At 46.3% G+C, this 18,968-nt stretch overlaps 1 protein-coding gene across 3 annotated transcripts; it reads right to left on the bottom strand.

The window, feature by feature from the left end:
- Positions 1–1,516: 1,516 nt before the first annotated feature.
- LOC123045948 (xylulose kinase 2) lies at positions 1,517–8,293 on the bottom strand. 3 transcript variants are annotated; one of them, XM_044469199.1, is made up of 13 exons: positions 8,076–8,293; positions 7,287–7,938; positions 7,030–7,118; positions 6,631–6,695; positions 6,308–6,363; positions 5,935–6,055; positions 5,797–5,871; positions 5,426–5,479; positions 5,252–5,346; positions 4,989–5,163; positions 3,805–4,910; positions 2,287–3,713; positions 1,517–1,834 (listed from the first exon to the last, which is right to left on the bottom strand). In XM_044469199.1, the coding sequence occupies exons 1-11, from the start codon at positions 8,153–8,155 to the stop codon at positions 4,663–4,665; spliced, it is 1,710 nt and encodes a 569-aa protein (XP_044325134.1). In that variant the 5' UTR covers positions 8,156–8,293; the 3' UTR covers positions 1,517–1,834; positions 2,287–3,713; positions 3,805–4,662. The 3 variants fall into 3 exon arrangements, with proteins under 3 accessions (XP_044325134.1, XP_044325133.1, XP_044325135.1); XM_044469198.1 differs by having other exon boundaries at positions 2,287–4,910; XM_044469200.1 differs by having other exon boundaries at positions 1,517–1,758; positions 2,287–4,910.
- Between the last annotated feature and the right edge of the window lie 10,675 nt (positions 8,294–18,968).

Here is an 18,968-nt window from a genome sequence, read left to right as displayed (position 1 = left end):
TGTGTCGCCTGAAAAGGAGTGTGCGGTCAACAATATTTTCACACGAACTGGATGAAAACCTATCAACAGCACAACACGGTATGGATTCGTATCGACGGACTAGATATGCTTGATACATGCCAAACAGGGTGGCGTTGAAGGAAGCAACCGTGAGCGAGGCCGCCGGCGCTTCTATGGACATGAGCACAATCGCCGTCTTCACACGGTGTCGGTACCTCTTCAGGAGGAGGAGGACTGAGTTATAGTACTACTGATTAGTGAAAGTTAGTGACTGATGCCTACGCCTACCTATGTGAGAGACAAGATGGATTGAACAAGTAGGCTGGGGGCACCCCCCCCCCCCCCCCCCCCCCCCCCGGCCCCAACATAGCTCCGCCATTGCACAAAGAGATCAATATTCCGGAATTAAATTTCCCAAATATTTGGCCCCAGCAATGAACCTCTCAAACTAGATGCCATACCAGCATGCCTAGCCACTGTATTCGTATCTTTGCCGCTTCACGGCGAATCGAAGCAAGGCAGAATCAGACAAATATTAATAGACACATTTCCGAACAGAAAACAAGAGCTCTTTCCAGTCTGTTTAGTAAGTCAATTGTGTTCCAAACGTAGAATTGCTCTCTGAATTATTGTTATTATTATCATTATTACTTCCTCCGTTCCTAAATATTTATTTTTTTAGAGATTTTAAATGACTACCACATACGGATGTATATAGATATATTTTAGAGTGTAGATTCACTCATTTTGCTCGCATGTAGTTACTTGTTGAAATATCTAGAAAGACAAATATTTAGGAACGGGAAAGTATTATTTTGCAGGGAAGCTCTCTAAACTTCATTCAGAGACAGACTACATTCACTTTTTTTTTGCGGGTAGACAGACTACTTTCACTGACTATCAAAAATAAATATACACTCTCCGGAACGCTTCCATGTAAGTATTTTGCCCATTGACTACGGGGACAGCTCTAAAGGAATGCAGTGACAGAATCATACGTTCTCATCTTCTGGTGCATGCATGATGCTGCCGAGGGAGGTAATAGCACTGCAGGTCCTTAAACTTGCAGTGGATGTGGTGATTTGGTCCTTGAAGTTGAAAAAGTGGATTATTTCATCCCTCAACTTGTCATGGATGTGCAAATTTAGTCTAAGACCAATCAGAACTCGCCAAGTGGAGCCAGCTGGCCTGGGCCGGTCAGCGCCGCGCATTTTGCAGTTTACCCCTGTCTTTATCACGAATCAACCCGCACTACTACACCTGAGTTAACTGGTGGGTATATTCCTTCTCTGGGTCTCATTGCACAAAACACTACCGACCAGAACGATTTGCTAGCAGATTTGCGCACGACCTGATGGCCTGTGGACAAGCATGGATGCACACGCAGTTCCTTCTGATCTTACCTCAAATTGCCGGGATTAAGAAAGGGAAACTTCAGGCATGGAGAAACTGTACATGTATCAAGTGACAAATACTTGCAACAGAACATATAGCAGCATAAAGAGTCTACAGAACGTGTGTCGGGCAAAGTTGCAAAACAGCATCATTTTCCAGGCCTTTTAGCGTTTCTCTGTACAATGATCACATGTCATCTACTAACAGCTCTCAAACACTACACACTGGTACTCTGACGAGCGAATTCAGAACTAAGTGCAACACCATCCAGCCATTCAAATGAAACATGATATTGAGTGTTGTCTACCCTGGGACGCTGCCGCTTAGTTGCCGGCATTGATTCCAAAAATCCGGGCCTTGTGACTGCAATGGTGTTCAAAAAGAGCATAGGATGTTGATAGTCTGTGGTGTGCGAAGCGATCAAGTACCTTTATATTCCCTACAGAAAATAACTAGCCTAGCTTTATATAACACTCAAGAATGTACCAAAGATATACTTGCACTAATAAAAACAAAAACCGAGTCTATTAATATGACAGTGACATAACAAAGAATTCATTAGAGTATTTGTTTATTTTCACTGAAGAGCAAACCCAAATTCAAAAATACTCCCAATCATTTGTGCGCATAAGTAGATTATATCTGCAGCACGTGAGAATGAAGACTCTTCACTAATAGGTCTAAAATAGGAGATTCTTTGGTATACTCATACAGGGGAATGTTTGCAAGCATATATAGAATCCAACATCAGAAAACATGTAGTCTATTTTCAAGTATGTCATTTTCTACTTTACGATCGACATGTCTTAATCTCAGTGTTAAATCTGCTGAAAGTATCTGGGAGGAAATTTCAACAAATGCTTTACGGTGAAGCGCCAATGATGTATGTACCTTATTAAGACTAGACGGGTGAAAAGATGACGATAAATAGACTTCGGAATAATATCTGAACCCATTGTGAGCCGCTAAAAACTCTGAAGATTATGACAGGGGCGCGCGAGATATTAACATCATGAGCCACCCAAAAAAGTAAGCTCTTTATCTTGTCAGCGTCCACTTGTACCGAGCTACCAACTGCGTATCAAATCAGCTTACATAGTTTCAGCCACAAGGAAAAAAAGTTATGTTAGTATCTTTGTCAAAGATAAAAATATGTTAATATCCACAAGGAGAGACAGGATATTTCTCCCTTGCAATGAAATTCAGAGTGGATAGTTGAACATAGAAACAGAGACAAAACAATCCAGCAGAAAATGGGACTCGGTTGTCTCAAAACCATATGAAACCTCACAGCAAAAATCTCAGACTGGAGTGTTAACAGTGGAAGGAAAGTCAGGTTAAGCATCAAATTAGTTTTCCATATCACCACCAACCTCAGGCTGCTGCTGGTGCTTGCAAAACCAGGAAGAGGTGATTAGGCTTGTGTGGAACCATGATGTATTTTCAGAAGCACAGTCACTCCTTCCTTGCTACAACAACTGCAATGTTATCTACCTTAACCTGAAGGAGAAGGATGCAGTCTGCAGAGCACTGAATTCAGCAGCTCACAAACAACACTTCCTTGGAATCAGCTATGTGATCCTGAAAGCACTTTTTAATTCCATGTACTGAGCCGAGCACAGATAATAACAGACATACAGGCGACAAAAAGAAATGCATTTGAATTGATGCGAGCTCCTATGCCGAACAGGCTACAAACACAAACATACTACTACTGCCTCCGTTCGGAAATACTTGACGCTTGTTTTCAGAAAATGAAGGAGCATATATATCATCCAGTATATACCAATTGAATCTATATACTATCCAACTTTGCCCAAAAGAATCAAGGCATGTATTGTATGTATCGTCCCCTTAATTGCTGCGCAAAACTTTACAGTGCAGAGTTGTTTTGTGCAATGAGACCCAGAGAAGGAATATACCCACCAGTTAACTCAGGTGCAGTAGTGCGGGTTGATTCGTGATAAAGGCAGGGGGTAAACAGCAAAATGCACGGCGCTGACCGGCCCAGGCCAGCTGGCTCCACTTGGCGAGTTTTGATTGGCCCTGGACTAAATTTGCACATCCATGACAAGTTGAGGGATGAAATAATCCACTTTTTCAATTTCAAGGACCAAATCATCACATCCACTGCAAGTTTAAGGACCTGCAGTGCTATTACCTCCTGCCGAGGAGAGCTAAAACTGTGCGCTCTTGGCACCCCGGCGGGGAAGCAACTTTCCATGGCGACCCAGTACGCACGCACGCCTTTCCGCTCCGCCCCGCTGTGCCCTGTCCTTTCTTTTTTTCTTTTGACATCTTGAGGAGCAATGCTACAGCTACGAACAAAGTTAACGTAATCTTACGTGATTAGACAGCTGGCGATTTGTGATTGGGATTAGAGGGGAGGAGGGTTACGTAAAACTTTACCCAAGTCTTAGTAAGTCTAGAATTATCGCATCTTGAGCCTGTCCATCTTGCTGTGAAGCGTTGTGGTCGACCAACCTTTTGTCATCAACTTTTGGAAGTGGGAACTGCAGATGGCAAAAGCCGGTGCATGCCGACTTCGCTTTGAATCTTGCAGATGCGCTTCAGATTCTCTGTCCCGGAGTAAGGTCCCGCCGTGGCTTGTCGTTATACGCTGCATGTTTTCCCAGTGTCCTAAATCCATCTTACCAAGTTTTTTTGGTCACAAACAATAGCTTGATCTTTATGATGGTTGGCTCATGCCCCCATTGTCCATCCCTTGCAAACATGGGCCAAAGCACGACTGACTGACAAAAACATCTGCTTAATTTTGCGCCTTTGCTAAACCTCTTGTAACCTGAAAATGTTTTCACTTTGGCCAAAAAAAAGTTTTTCCGGTCGCCTGATACATAGGCAGGCGCTTACATATTTTTGCTAATCAAAATGGATATCCCACACCGCTCGACAACCCATGATATATAACTTATGATATACTACCTAGTAAACTAATATAAAAGCGTTTAGATCATTTAGATCACTACTTTAGTGATCTAAAAGCGTTTAGATCGTATATTATGGGACAGAGGGAGTACTTAAGAAGCATTCCATGCTCAATCCGTAAAATACAAATCCTTACCCATGAAACGATGTTACCATGGTGACTGTCCATGCCTAAACTAGGCAGCTACTGCCTGCTGCACCTGCACTTCTCAAGTCCTGATCCAATTTCTCTACTATCCTTCTCTGAAGATGCATTTTCAGAGGTCCACTACCGTCGACGCGATTTTCAATATCCACAGAGAAATGTTGCCCCAAAACAAGCTACTTCACACGGCCAAACCTCTCCACAAGCTTCTGCTCAATCTCCAGCCTCTTCTCCACCAACAACGCGTACTTGTTCAGGAGCTCATCGTCCCCCTCGCAGCCCCCAAATGGAACAGCCAGCTTCATGCTGAGCGATTTCCTATCCAATCTGCCCGAGTACACGCGTGAGATCGGCACAAACTCGCCGCGCTGCTTGCAGAGCCACCCATGGGCTGCCCTCAGAGCAGCACCCAGCGAGGCAGAGTCTGCATATCGGTCGTCAGATAGAGTGCACCCACTAGAGGTCAGTGTACAATCAGGTCATGCAGATCTCTTGCACATACCTGGTCTCTGAACAGTGTAAACCGGACAGCCGAAAATGGACGCCATCGTCTTGAGAATGGCCTGGTTCGACGAGGCGCCACCAGTTGCTATGATCCGCTTCGGAGGCACCGGCAGGCCGCACCTCTCGGCATGTCCCCTCATGGACATGAACTGGCCTTCTATTAACGCACGCACCTGAATAAGTTTTGTGTTAAACCAGCCGAAACTTTGCTTGGCATGTTCAATCGTTTGATGACACCGACAAGTTGTGGAGTACTCAAACCTCTGACGGAGGATCAAACTCATCGGTTTCATGTTCCTTGGTCTCAGCTAATGGTCCATTGGTTAAGGTGTCAACAATGTAGCGGTGAAACCCGACTAGGCATATATATTAGCACATGGTGTGAGCGATGACACGAAGAGTGGATGGGGAACGATATGCAAGGTCGATAATAACCTGGAAGTGGTGGCAGGATCTCGTGCTCCTTGTAGTAAAATCCTAGTTTCCCTCCTGTAAAAGAAGAAAAACACGAGACATAATAATCCATGTGAAAGCTACCATTCTGTGGTCAATGCAAGCATCTAGCCTGATGGAAGGAAAGAGAAAGACAGGCTTTTCATAACATAACTGCATTAACCTTAGTGTGATCAACGCATAATCAAACATGTGTACCAACTTGCCGAAATGTAAACTTTTATAAACCTGATAGTTTAAATACCTTAATCTTTTAATTGAAAAAAAAACCTTAATCCAACGAAATTCACACCACCTTTTCAAGATATGCATTTTGAGGGATACTAATCATTTTGATCAAATACATCGCGTACCATTTAGGGGGTCTGTTTGCTCAAGCAAGTTGTTGAACACATCCCATGATTTCTCAGCATAACGATCACGAATGTCTGACAAGGAAGTCCATAAGTTAGCAAGAGTAACAGCACAACAGAAGGCACTGAAAATGGTACCTTCTCGAGTTAGAGATCCATTTTTATAGCAAAGCATAACCATGTAGGTGTTGGGGTCAACTGGATTAGGAAGTACGTTTCCATCCAGGGATGGTTCAGGCACATCAGTAACCCCAAATACCTGAAAGATCATAAATGCGTCACAATTACCACCAAAAGTTGATAGAAACAAAACAGTGTTGCACAATTACTGGTCATTTTTCCGCAAATCCTTTTACTAACTGTTCTGCAACACAAGAAAAACTAGGTTTGATCCGCATAATGGGCCAAATTCAGAACCATCTCCTAATGTACACACTAGCTGCACGTTCACATTATAGCATTGCTCTTAAAAAAAATAGAAGGATTAGTAGGCATGGTGATAGATGATTACTGTATCACTTGTTCCAAGGCTGATTGCTAGATCACCAGGATTGCTCAATGTTAGGCCTGCATAACCATACATATCAGGGTACGGAAATATTCTTTTAAATTTGCAGTATGTAAAGGTTCTTGTAAGCTTTATATTATTCCCTCTGATCCATAATAAGTGTCGTGGTTTTAGTTCAAATTTAAACTAAAACCAAAACCACGACCCTTGCATGCATCGTCCAGATGCAGAGGCCGGGGGTCCTCCTCCATTTCTAAAAAAAATACGAGAAAGCAGACATATCATATGTTTTAAATTCATATGCAGAAAGTCAGAACCTCACGTACCTGCAAGGCTATTGGGGTTGTCCCCTGACCACTGAACAACCAGACAGTTGCTTGGAAACTGAAATCTGAGAAAAACATGAAGTATCCAAGTATATCATTCTGACAGGTTAATCACACAAATCATTATGAATTAAGAAGTTAATTAGGCAACAATAACATCAGAAGGTAACTGGTAAATCATTGATCCCATTGCAAACAACATAATAGTGCCAATCTGACAGATATTGCAATGCCAGTAGCAATGAACAAAAAGTTAGTATCTGCATATAACTCAGAATTTCCAGACATTTACTCAAAAGAAAAATGTGCTAAACCACGCTACTCTGCATAAGCTACTCTGAACATATATGAGGCAAAAATTCGATATAAAAATCTAGACACAAATTCCGCTTAAGCTACCTCTGAACAAAATAAGGAGCTAAAGTTCCAGCGATAGCATGCGCTGGTGCTAGCTTCCCAATCTTCACATCCAAATCTGGAGCTGTAGCCTGTAGTAAACTTGGAATGCATCAGAAACAATCACAAAGCAAACTGGAGGGGGGAAATCAAGTAATAAACTGAATAATCTTGTTATGCCACCAGCTCTTTTCAGTCCCCAAAGATGTGGTTCCTGCAAACTGCAGTTGCAAAACTCTGAACATATAAGAAACCAAAACCTCAAGGGCATCTTGGCGCAGCTGACGCGTCTCAATGTCCATCAAGTTCATCCCGGCACCGTCGGTCTGGTCGATGCAGGCATAGCCGCCGATGAGCAACGACGCCATGAACGAGCTGACAAGCGAGATCCTCTCGGTGCCGTCGTAGAGGCCCCGCCTCGTCTGGAACATCTTCCTGATCTGCGGGCCGGTGCACCGCTCGTGCGCCCGGCACCCCGTCATCCGGGCCAGCGCCAGCGGGCCTCCCAGCGTGGCCTCGACCTCCCGGCACTGCGCCGTCGAGCTGCTGTCCATCCACACGGGCGACTCCGGCGCGGCGAACGCGCCGGCCAGCTGCGGCGCCAGGCCCCTGGCCGGGTCCAGGGAGGCCAACGCGGCGCCCGCCCCGCGGCCCCAGTAGACGCTGCCGTGCTGCTGCGCGCTGCCGGAGACGGCGGCTACGCGGCCGTAGTCCACCCTGGGCTTGAGCCTGCGGAGGAGCAGGTCCAGGGCCTCGGCCCACATCAGCGGCGGCGACACGATGCGGCCCGGCTCGGCCGGGTCCCGGCGGACGCCGCCCTCCGTGCCGTAGTGCGGCAGCTCGGAGTCGAAGTGCACGGCGTCGTGGGCGACGATTGCGAGGCTCGCGTCCAGCACGGTGGCTTTCAGCGACCTGCGAAGACCATGGCAAGAATGAACTACAATGGAACTGGAGGAATCATCAAAGGCAGCAATTCCAATGCGTGATTGACCGGGAATTCAGGGGCAAAAGATGATAGTTGGAAGGATCTAAGGCATGGAGTTTCTTACTGCGTGGAGCAATCAAACCCGAGGAAAAGGCAGCCGTCTGGGAGGGGGAGGGGGATGGAGCAACCATCGCCGTCGGCCATGAGGACGGGCAGAGAAGCTCCGTGGTGTGTTCAAGCGCTGGCTCGCTGGATGTTTGCGGATTTTTTATTTGATGATGACGAAGGGGAGCAAGCCAAAAAGAAGATGGGAAACACTTTAGATCAGTAGTCTGATACTTCTTATTCGCTCAGACGTCTTCTGCACCGTCCATCTTGTACCACATCCAATGGCTCGTTTGCTGGCATCTAATCTCCTTAAATTGCTCATAACTGCCATCCTCAAATTAAGTTTTTTTCATTAATGATTTGAACCAGCGTCCGTCCCTTCCCACAGCCAACAAATAGGCTGACTTCATTCTCCGCCATCCTCCTCCACGACAATCACGCCTTCCTCCACCTGTTGCTCTGCCTTTCCTTGTGGTTCTTTTTCCCGCTCATGGCAGCGACCTTCCCTACATGAGCGGGGACATGAACCCAAACACCTGCGTCGATCTTCTCTGCGGTGTAGTCTTATTCTCCACCATGACGCCAGATATGATCTACAAAGGCCGGGAGAGGATGGTGCGCGCGACATGCGGGTGGATGGTGGCCATGGTGTGCAGCATGGAGCATCCCAGTGGGTGTCGTTCTAGTCATCGGCATGGGAGCACACTTGTAACACAACGCTCAACTGTTGCAGGTCAATAAAGTCGGCAACTTGACGATGCCGACCGCGCTGCTCCTTGCCGCTCCCCGGCGTCGACACACATCTTTTGGGGAGAAAAAGAGGTCGTCAAAGCTAGGGAGAAGATGGCAGCTGGAGTGGACCGTCCAGGGACGGGTTTGACATCGACAAAGCACACACGAAACATGCATGCTTCCTAACATGGGATTCCCTGCTTCTTCATGTATCACCTTTGCTTCCTACCCCGGCCTCGCTCGTGCACGAGGACAACTTAGGCATGTCAAGTCTTCCCCGTGGCCCTATCTAACCACCACACTCAGGCAACGTTGGTCTGATCTCATTGTTGCTGCTGAGATCTTGTGGACCCTATTCCTCAAAGACATCTCTCTTTGGATGGTGCTCATGTTCCAGTAGGGGGCTTCATCCCGTTGTGCTTCGATATTCATGTCTTGTTGTATGTTAATGTCTTGTTGTATCTTGTATGGAAGCAATGTCCAATGTATGATAATTTTGTTTTCTTTGGAAGAAAATTATGATCTCATTTACAAGCTATGTTGATGGAAAAAATTCATCAATCAGAAAGTTCGTCGTTGAAAATATGTACATGCTACATTTGAAACAACTTTCAACTTATTTGGAAGCACATGCTCATTTTTTTTGAAGCACATGCAATTGTCACGTGGCACATGTATGCTGCACCAACTTCTTAAATTTGTATCCAACATATCTCTATTTTGCTTCCTTCTCACGAAATAGAATCTCTTGTTACACAATGAGAAAGCATTATAGGTTTCACAGAACATTTATGCTTCCTACATAGTTGAACAAAGTTTCAGTTAGACACTAATCATGCTTCTAACAATAGCACACTATGCTTCCAAATAAATCAAGCTTCTCTTACACAGTAATCAGGTATGTTTCCACCGTTACTGCATGATGCTTCCAACGTTCAGATTACATGTTGTCTACAACCCAAAATTTTAGTTTAGACGTCCTAGTTTGATCCGAGAATATTTACAGTTGGAACAAATTTTTGAAGTATCTTTATTTTGTAAACAGTTTTTTGAATAATATATGTTTCCATGGCATGGGTTTCCATTATAAAAATTCAATTTTCCATGCCATGTCTTCGCTGCAAAAAGAGAACATCTCCAGAAACAATAAAGTTTCTTTATCTGTTTATTGGAAGCAAATCCGCAATTAGTGGGAAGCATAATCTTTTGTATTTGTTTGTTGGAAGCAATCATAGCTTACCAAAACAATTGACGTAATTTCTGCAAGCAGTTAGTTACTAGAAGCATAGATAAGGAATGGTGGAGAGGTCAGCGGGAGGTTATTATGGAAGCACTTAATTACTATAGGAAGCAAATCCGCAATTAATGGGAAGCATAATTTTTTGTATTTGTTTGTTGGAAGCAATCACAGCTTACCAAAACAATTGACGTAATTTCTGCAAGTAGTTAGTTACTACTCCCTCCGTTCCTAAATATAAGTCTTTCTAGAGATTTCACCATGAACCACATACGGATGTATATAGATGCATTTTAGAGTATGGTTCATTCATTTTACTCCGTATGTGGTCCATAGTGGAATGTCTCCAAAGACTTATATTTAGGAACGGAGGGAGTAGAAGCATAGATAAGGAATGGTGGAGAGGTCACCGGGAGGTTATTATGGAAGCACTTAATTACTATAGGAAGGAAATAACTCAGCGCCTAACAATAGTATCAGATCGGACGAATAGCATGATGTTAATCCGACGGTCATCCAGTGGTCTGATGGGAAGCAAGGGATCAGTAGTCTGATCCCTAGTGGTTCCCAAAGAAGATTGACAAAAACGAATATGCTTTCATTGAGAGTTGAAAAATCAAGACCTCCTGCTAAACGGGTGCTCTAACTAACTGAGCTATGAAAAGTCTTTATTTTGGTTTCCTTTAAGTACCATAATATTCAAAAGTGTGCATTATTCATATTAGGTGGAAGCATGAAATTTTGAAGCTAGGAATTTTTTTTATTTCCTTAATTAATTACAAAGGAAGGACAAATATGAAGCATCGGATTTCCGTTATATCGATAAGGATGGCAATTTTATCCATGGATTCGGGTATCCATGGATACCCGACCCACTTGGGCAAAGGTAGGCCTTGTTTTTGTCCACTCCATGGATATCTAATGGATACACATAGGGACGAATTCAGGGGAGCTCCTATTGAGCGCTTTAAGCGCCGCCGAAGCCGACTAGCGCCTACAGCAAACGACAAATGGGCCGGCCCACGAATGCACCAGCGCAGAAATTGTTTCGCGAAAAAAGGACCCGCAAAAAACCTGCTAGTACGATGACTCGAACTCAGGTCGCCTCTTCAAAAGATGATGGTTCAGCTAACCATTTCTGCCCGCAGATCGCTGTGACAAACACGAACATGAATACTTAAAGAATTATTAAGGCCGCGTTATTTATTACACAATAAACCTTGCATTTTTTACGTTTTATATGAAAATTTATTTATCAAATTTTGAAAAAAGTTCACGAATTGGAAAAGTTCATCATTTCTGAAAAAAGATCATCCCATTTGATAAGAAAAGTCATCTATTAGAAAAAAAATCATCAATTTTGAAAGAAGTTCACAAAATGTGAAAAAAGTTCATCGATTTTAGAAAAAAACTAATAGAATTTTAAAAAAAAGTTCATCGAATGCAAAAAATGTTCATTGAATTTCGAAAAAAGTTCACCAAATTTGGAAATGTTCATTGGTTTTCAAAAAAGTTCACTGAAGCTATAAATAAGTTCACCAATTTTTTAAAGTTCACAAATTTTTTAAAAAAAGTTCATCGAATAAGAAAAAAGTTCACCGAAATTGAAAAAGTTCATCGGTTTGAAAAAAAGTTCACCGAATCCATAAATAAGTTCACCAATTTTTTAAAAAGATCATAGAATTTGAAAAAAAGTTCATCAATTTGGAAAACAGTTCACAAATTTGAAAAAAAAGGTTCATCAAATTCAGGAAAAAGTTCATCAAATTTGAAAAAAAAAACATCAAATTGGAAAAAGTTCATCCAATTAGAAAAAATCATCAATTGTTAAAAATAGTTCACTAAAAAAAGTTCATTGATCTTGAAAACAAAATTTCATCAAAGGTTAAAAAAGCATCATCGATTTCGAAAAAGTTCACGCATTTAAGAAAATAAAAAACATGAAAATCAATGAGGGAGGAAATCTGGAAGAAGAAGAAAAAAGGAAAAACAGAAAACGAAAATGGAAAAAAGGACAAAGAAAAAAAAGAAAACAGAGCAAGAAGGAATAAAGAGTAAAAGAGTTGTAGATTAACAGATCATTCTCGGTAGCGCGGTGGTTGTTCGAACGATGTTTGACGTTGTAGATCGCCGGTTCGAATCCTGTCGGGTTCGCTAAATTTTTGTGAAATTGACATACGCAGTTATAACGGGCCGGCCCAGCGCGGGCCGTTTGTAAATTTGCCTATAACGGGCGCCTGCAGCGCTAAATAGGATTTGCCCGAATTCAGGGGGGGACGAGGGGTCTCCCTAATGATCGTGTCGTACGTTGATGGGGATGAGTTACGCGCTGATATTTTTGCTTCCGTGGAGACTCAGACAGGCGTTGCCAGCGACCACCGTCAAGCAAAAGACAACGGCGAAAAGACTCGCTTCCTGCCCTGCGCTAGCCATGATCGATCGACTACGCAGTTTTTTGTGCACTTGTTTGTGAGTGCTCTAGTTCACAGTGCAAGCGTGGGTGGGTGTATCGGCATGGCGGCACAGCGAACGTGCTGAACTCACTGGTTTTACTCACGGCACAGGAGCTTGCACATTGAGAGCTTTACCTACACATGTAACTTAGAGCATCTTTAGCTGATCCCGCAAAAGGAGATGTTTTGAAGGATTAGACCTAGATATCAGACCCCTAAATTGTTAGTGCATAAAAAAAATTGACTTCCATCCTCTAACAGTTGTCTTCACTTGAAAAAAATTAGTCCGAAAGGATACCATTCTTGGTAAACATAAGGAGGCTACTATCACCTCCCACATTCAAGACTTGGCGACCGGCGCACCGGCCGATTGGCTTGGCACCGGTTACAAAACCCACTACCACAGCTCCGAAACCTTAGCTGACTCCATGCCACTTCAATTTTTCCCGCCGCCGTCCCCGAATCGGCCGTCTCCTAAGCCCGATTCGGCCTATCGCCGCCGCCATTCTCAAGGTAGAAGTCGCGGTTGCCAGTCGACTCCCCGCCACATCACACAGCCCCGCGTCGACACCCACAGATCCGCTTCGCCCCTCCTATGACCCCACCGCCTTGCGTCTCCGTCCCTTGCGCCATCTTCCTCGACTACGTCACCGTCGCCCCTGGAGCTCCGTTGCCACACACACTGTCTTTGTTGTCGATGTATTCCCCGACTCCACCTCCGCCATCACCATCCTCTCCAGCAGCTGACTCCAAGAGCTCTGCCGCCACCGCCATCCCTGAAGTACAACGACATCTGGTGGCGGTCGTGGGGAAAATTCACTGTGGAAGTCCACCACCTCGACCTTGGCTACCATTGGTAAGGTACGCTTGACACAATGGAGGAGGCCGCACGGGCATCCGCCGCCACCACCCTTCATTTCTTCACGCGGTGGGCCACACTTAATTTACCGTACATCGTGCGTACTCGGTCACACTTGCCTCTCCCGCCGCTCGGATTGTCTCCAGCTACGAGCAAATCAAGAGCTGAAAGGCGTATGAGCAACTGTATGTCGAGCGCTTGGATAAGGAGGTGATACCGAAGCTCATCGGGGAGGAGGCGGACCTTCTAGCGCTGAACCTAGATTTTTTTTTCGTATCCGTGGTCGACGAGCGCAAGGTCCAGCATGAGCGTGCCAATCGTGGATGCCTTGAAGTCAAAGAAAATCAATTATGAGATGTGCTCGACGAGATCCTAGCCGAGTCGGAGATTCCGGTATTACTCAGGGGTTTCTTCCATGTTATGATGCTACAATGGGAGACTTTGAAGACCGAGGACGATGCGTCCCTCACCAACGACTAGGAGGCTTGCTCCTCCAACGCTTCGAGGGTGACCACCGTCTCCTCATCTGTCCTGGGCTCGGCCTCCGATGACGATTTCGACATTTATTATCATCAGAAAGATTATATATTATGTAGTTTTGTAGGTTTTAATATCGATGAGTGGATTAGTTCAATGTCTATTTATGGTGTGTATGATGCAAATGTAGTAGGCATGAACTGTTTAATTATGTTATGTATGATGCTAATGTGGAAGCGTTGTCAAAATATGAAATTAACTAGTTAAGTTAGTGTCTCGAACGTTTGCATTATTAACCAACATGTAGGGAATTAGGGGAAGCACGACACAATTTGTTCACGTACATGATGCACGCTGTCGTTTCGACCTCTATGGTGCGTTCAGTTTCATTATTAATTAACCTCGTCTAAAATCTCTATTTTTTGTTGTCTAGCATGAATAACCGAGGATTGATCGACATAAAAAATTGGAGTTGGAATCAATTAGTTATAGCATGGTGCACCCGGTAATTGCCTTTGGCTCCTAGGTGCATATGCACCCATTGTCAAAATACACATTTTGAAAAGTTAAAAAATTCGGAACAAAAATCCGGTGTGTATATCTGGACATTTTATGTGCATGCACAAGGTTTCAGTGAAAAACGACGTTTTCTGTGGCTTGTGTAAAAAAGACAATTTCTGATGCTTCATTCTAACTATTCACGAGGCATTTCTTTATCTTTTTTACACAAGCCACAAAAAACGTCGTTTTTCACCGAAACCTTGTGAACGCACATAAAACGTCCGGATATACATGCGGGATTTTTGTTTTAAATTTTTCAACTTTTCGAAATGTGTATTTCGACAATGGGTGCATATGCACCTAGGAGCCAAAACGCCGCTCTCAGTAGAGCTCAAGTGTGGAACTCGTCTCCCCCTATACCAAATTTCTGGCTCCATCCCTGGATACAATATGATACATGGGCCCATACTTTAGTGACACTAGACTAAGAGCATCTCCAGCCACGCCCTCAACACGCCCCCCAGACGATTTTATCGCGTCGAAGCCGAAAAATGGCCCAGTCGTGTCCCGAGGAGCCCTTTTTCGTCGGCTTGGGCCGAAATCAGCGCTGGCGGACTCAGGCCGAACCCGGCGCGCTGGGAGGCGCCGGGGCGACCGGTTTTGGCGCGAAAGAGTTGCGGGCCCGCCGAGTCAGCGACGCACGCCTCGTCGTCATCCGAACGCCTCGGTTTCCCGCGTGGAAGCAATGGCAAGGCTGCCGCCGGTCAGCCTTGCCATTGATTCCTCACGGGCGGCACGTCATGGGCGGCGCGACAACGCCTCCCCTCCCGCCATGCGTACACATGGCGCGGCTATATATGCCGGTGGCCTCCCTCGCCTCTGGCCACACCAGCCCTAACCGCCCATCGAGCGCCGCTGAGCTCTCCCTCTCCCTTGCGCAGCCACCGGCGCTTCTTCCCTCCCTCTCCCTCTCCCCCAAGACCGATGGTCACGTGTTTCCCCGGCGACGCGGCGGCGGTCAACGGCTTCGGCCGCCGCTCGCTTCACGAGTGGGAGGCCTGGCTATTGTTCGAGGCGAACATCCCGGCGCCACCGGACATGCGCGCCGGGCCGACGGGGTAGAGACTCAGCAACGGTGGAGTGCCCATTCCCCCGGTGCCCGACGTCGAGGCATGCCCCGCCTTCTTTACCGTCGAGGTCGACCGCGTACAAGCCTCACTGACAGAGGAGCAGCTCGCCCTCCCCAGTACGTCGCCGACAACCACGCGACGTGGGCGCCGTACTGCCAGCGTCGCTAGGAGCAGAGGCTGACATCCACCAACGGGGCGTCGGTGGTGGGCGGCGTCAAGAACAGCGAGGGGCGCCGCGTGTGGTGGGGCACCCCCGGCCGCACGCTCGAGGACGTGCTGGAGCACCTCGAGGGCGGCAACGACCCGCCGCTGGCATACCCTGCCGCGGCGGCCGCCCCGGCCCACCGCCGGCGCCCCGGGCAATGGATGCCCAGGAGGTTCGGTTCCTCCTCGACTTCGTCCTTGCACTCCTCCTCCCGTTTTTCTTCCCACTCCTCCGACTCGCCGGCGGTGTTCAGCGTCAAGGCCGAGCCCGCAGCGGAGACGCCGCTTGGCCGGCGCACTCACAGCGCCGGCATCGTCATAAACGAGGGTGGCCGGCGCGCCTCCTCCTCGGCTCCTCCGCGCTTCGTCAAAGCAAAGACGGAGCCGGGGCTCGCGGCCGTGAAAACAGAGTCGGGGCTCCTCGCCGTGAAGAGAGCACGGCGCCGGGGAGCCCGACGAGGCGGCGGCCCTGAAATGGGTGCGCGACGACTGGCTGAAGATGGAGATGGAGCGACAATGCCGCACCCTGGAGCACTTCGAACATCGGCGCCGGGGCCGCGATGAAGGAGGTGTCGTCGTCCTTGACGACAGCGACGACGACGACGCGCCGCCACCGCCACCGGTCCGCCATGGCGACGCCGGGCAGGGCTCCAACAGGGGCGGCCGCATCAAGGAGGAGAAGGCCGCCGCCGACGACGACGGCGAGGATGGCGGCGACGAGGCGACTACGCTGCGTTCAACAACTTCTTCGGCCCGTAGTTGTAGTTTCGGCCTTTTTTTAATAAATTTGCTATGTAAAATGTCGAACATGTCTAATATATGTCAAGTTTGCCGAATTTTAGCCGAACTTTGCCGAATGTTTTTTTTAAACATAAACGGCGTCTGGGGGTGGCACTGGATCGGCGCGGAACCCACTCGCCCCCAGGCCGATCTTTTGCGCCGGCTCGCCCCCCGGTGACGATTTTACGCGCCACCTAGGGGCCAACAACTGGAGATGCTCTAACCACAAACTCCCATTCACTAAAAATGCAAAAACCCAACCCATGTTTCCTAATCCTCTACCATATTAACCTGACATTAAATCTAAACCTAGCTCGGTTGCCTCCCATCCACTCATATCGCCTGCCCCAAGCCCTCCGGTATGGCAGCACTCTGCGCTATAATCACCAATGCGCCATGCCATGCCGGCTCTCCCTGATCTCTACCTGGCCGTCCACCCGACCAGCATCAGTGATAGGCAAGGTATCCACTGCCAACAGCCCTGTGACCCATTCCACCGCCTCACTCCTTCCCTAATCGACAATCAATCTCTAGTGAACAAGGGGGCGAGCCGGTGATTGTCCCAAGAACGATCCCATCATTCGCCAGAGCGCAAAGGAGGAGGTGATTAACATCAATGAAAGTGACTGACAACGGCGGCAACCAGCGGAAGAGCAAGTCCGGGGCTCTTCATGCTGCTGAGGAGCGCACGTGGTCGATAACCACCAGAGGAGTACCGTGCACCCTAGACGGGAGCACCATCAATACAGTAGAAGGTCATATCTGATGCTCTCTCCCTCATGACCTGTATGGGATTTTATATGAAAAGCTACAAGTCGTAGGAAGGTGAGATCAGTTTAAAGATCAATTGACTAGGAGTTAACCGAATTGGGCGTGCAACTCACTAAATCCTATGAACAATCTAGCAATGGCTGGACTGAAGACTGGACCTAGCTAGCCGACTATCAGCTAACTGAATGTACAGTGTACTGAATATGTGAATGTGTCAATGAAAGAGGTGAATTAATTTGATGTTTGTAAGGCTTTGAATGGTGATTTTTCTATGCACATGGAGCTCCATGGGTACCTTGGTATCCAACGGGTTTGGGCATGGGCACAAGTTGTGCTCATGGATACTATTTCCGATCAAAATTCTTTTGGCAAGGAGATAGCGAGCGAAAGAAATATCGACTGGCTAAATGGAGTGTGGTTTGTCGTCCCAAAGACTAAGGCGGGTTGGGCATTCATGACCTTGAGGTTAAGAATAGGGCCCTCCTCGGCAAATGGTTGTTTAATTACTGACCGAAAATGGTGTATGGCAAACCCTCCTGAGGAGGAAATATGTGGGCTCCAAGGCTGTACCCAAGTATACTGGAAGCCTGGGGATTCTCACTTTTGGGCGGGTCTAATGGCTATGGAGAAATAATTCTTCTCGTATGGATCATTCTCGATTAAGGACGGCTCGAAAATTAGATTCTGGGAGGACAAGTGGCTAGGAAATGCCACACTCCGGGAACAATATCCGGCTCTATACATCATTGTGCGTCACAAGGGCGATACTATTGCCACTATAATGGAATCATTTCCGCCAAACGTGACTTTTAGAAGAAATTTAGTTGGACCCAGACTCCAATCGTGGTACATCCTGCTTCAACGGTTGTCCACGGTGCAATTGTCACATGGGTTTGATGTATTTCGATGTAACCTACATGGGAATGGAAAATTCTCAGTGGAGTCTATGTATAGAGCATTAATCCAGTCTGATGTGCGAGTTGATAATAAGAAGAAGATCTGGAAGATGAAGATGTTGGAAATATGCCCTAGAGGCGATAATAAAATTATTATTATTATATTTCTTTGTTCATGATAATTGTCTATTGTTCATGCTATAATTGTATTATCCGGAAATCGTAATACATGTGTGAATATATAGACCACAACATGTCCCTAGTAAGACTCTAGTTGACTAGCTCGTTGATCAACAGATAGTCATGGTTTCCTGACTATGGACATTGGATGTCATTGATAACGGGATCACATCATTAGGAGAATGATGTGATGGACAAGACCCAATCCTAAGCATAGCACAAAGATCATGTAGTTCGTTTCGCTAGAGCTTTTCCAAATGTCAAGTATCATTTCCTTAGACCATGAGATTGTGCAACTCCCGGATACCATAGCAGTGCTTTGGGTGTGCCAAACGTCACAACGTAATTGGGTGACTATAAAGGTGCACTACGGGTATCTCCAAAAATGTCTGTTGGGTAGGCATGAATCGAGACTGGGATTCGTCACTCCGTATGACGGAGAGGTATCTCTGGGCCCACTCGGTAATGCATCATCATAATGAGCTCAATGTGACCAAGTGTCTGGTCATGGGATCATGCATTATGGTATGAGTAAAGTGACTTGCCGGTAACAAGATTAAACGAGGTATTGGGATACCGACGATCGAATCTCGGGCAAGTAACATACCGATTGACAAAGGGAATTGTATACGGGATTGATTGAATCCTCGACATCATGGTTCATCCGATGAGATCATCGAGGAGCATAT

This window comes from Triticum aestivum, chromosome 2B (assembly GCF_018294505.1).
Source record: "Triticum aestivum cultivar Chinese Spring chromosome 2B, IWGSC CS RefSeq v2.1, whole genome shotgun sequence".
In the NCBI taxonomy this organism is placed as follows: Eukaryota; Viridiplantae; Streptophyta; class Magnoliopsida; order Poales; family Poaceae; genus Triticum; species Triticum aestivum.
This window is presented reverse-complemented; position numbering and strand designations above follow the sequence as displayed.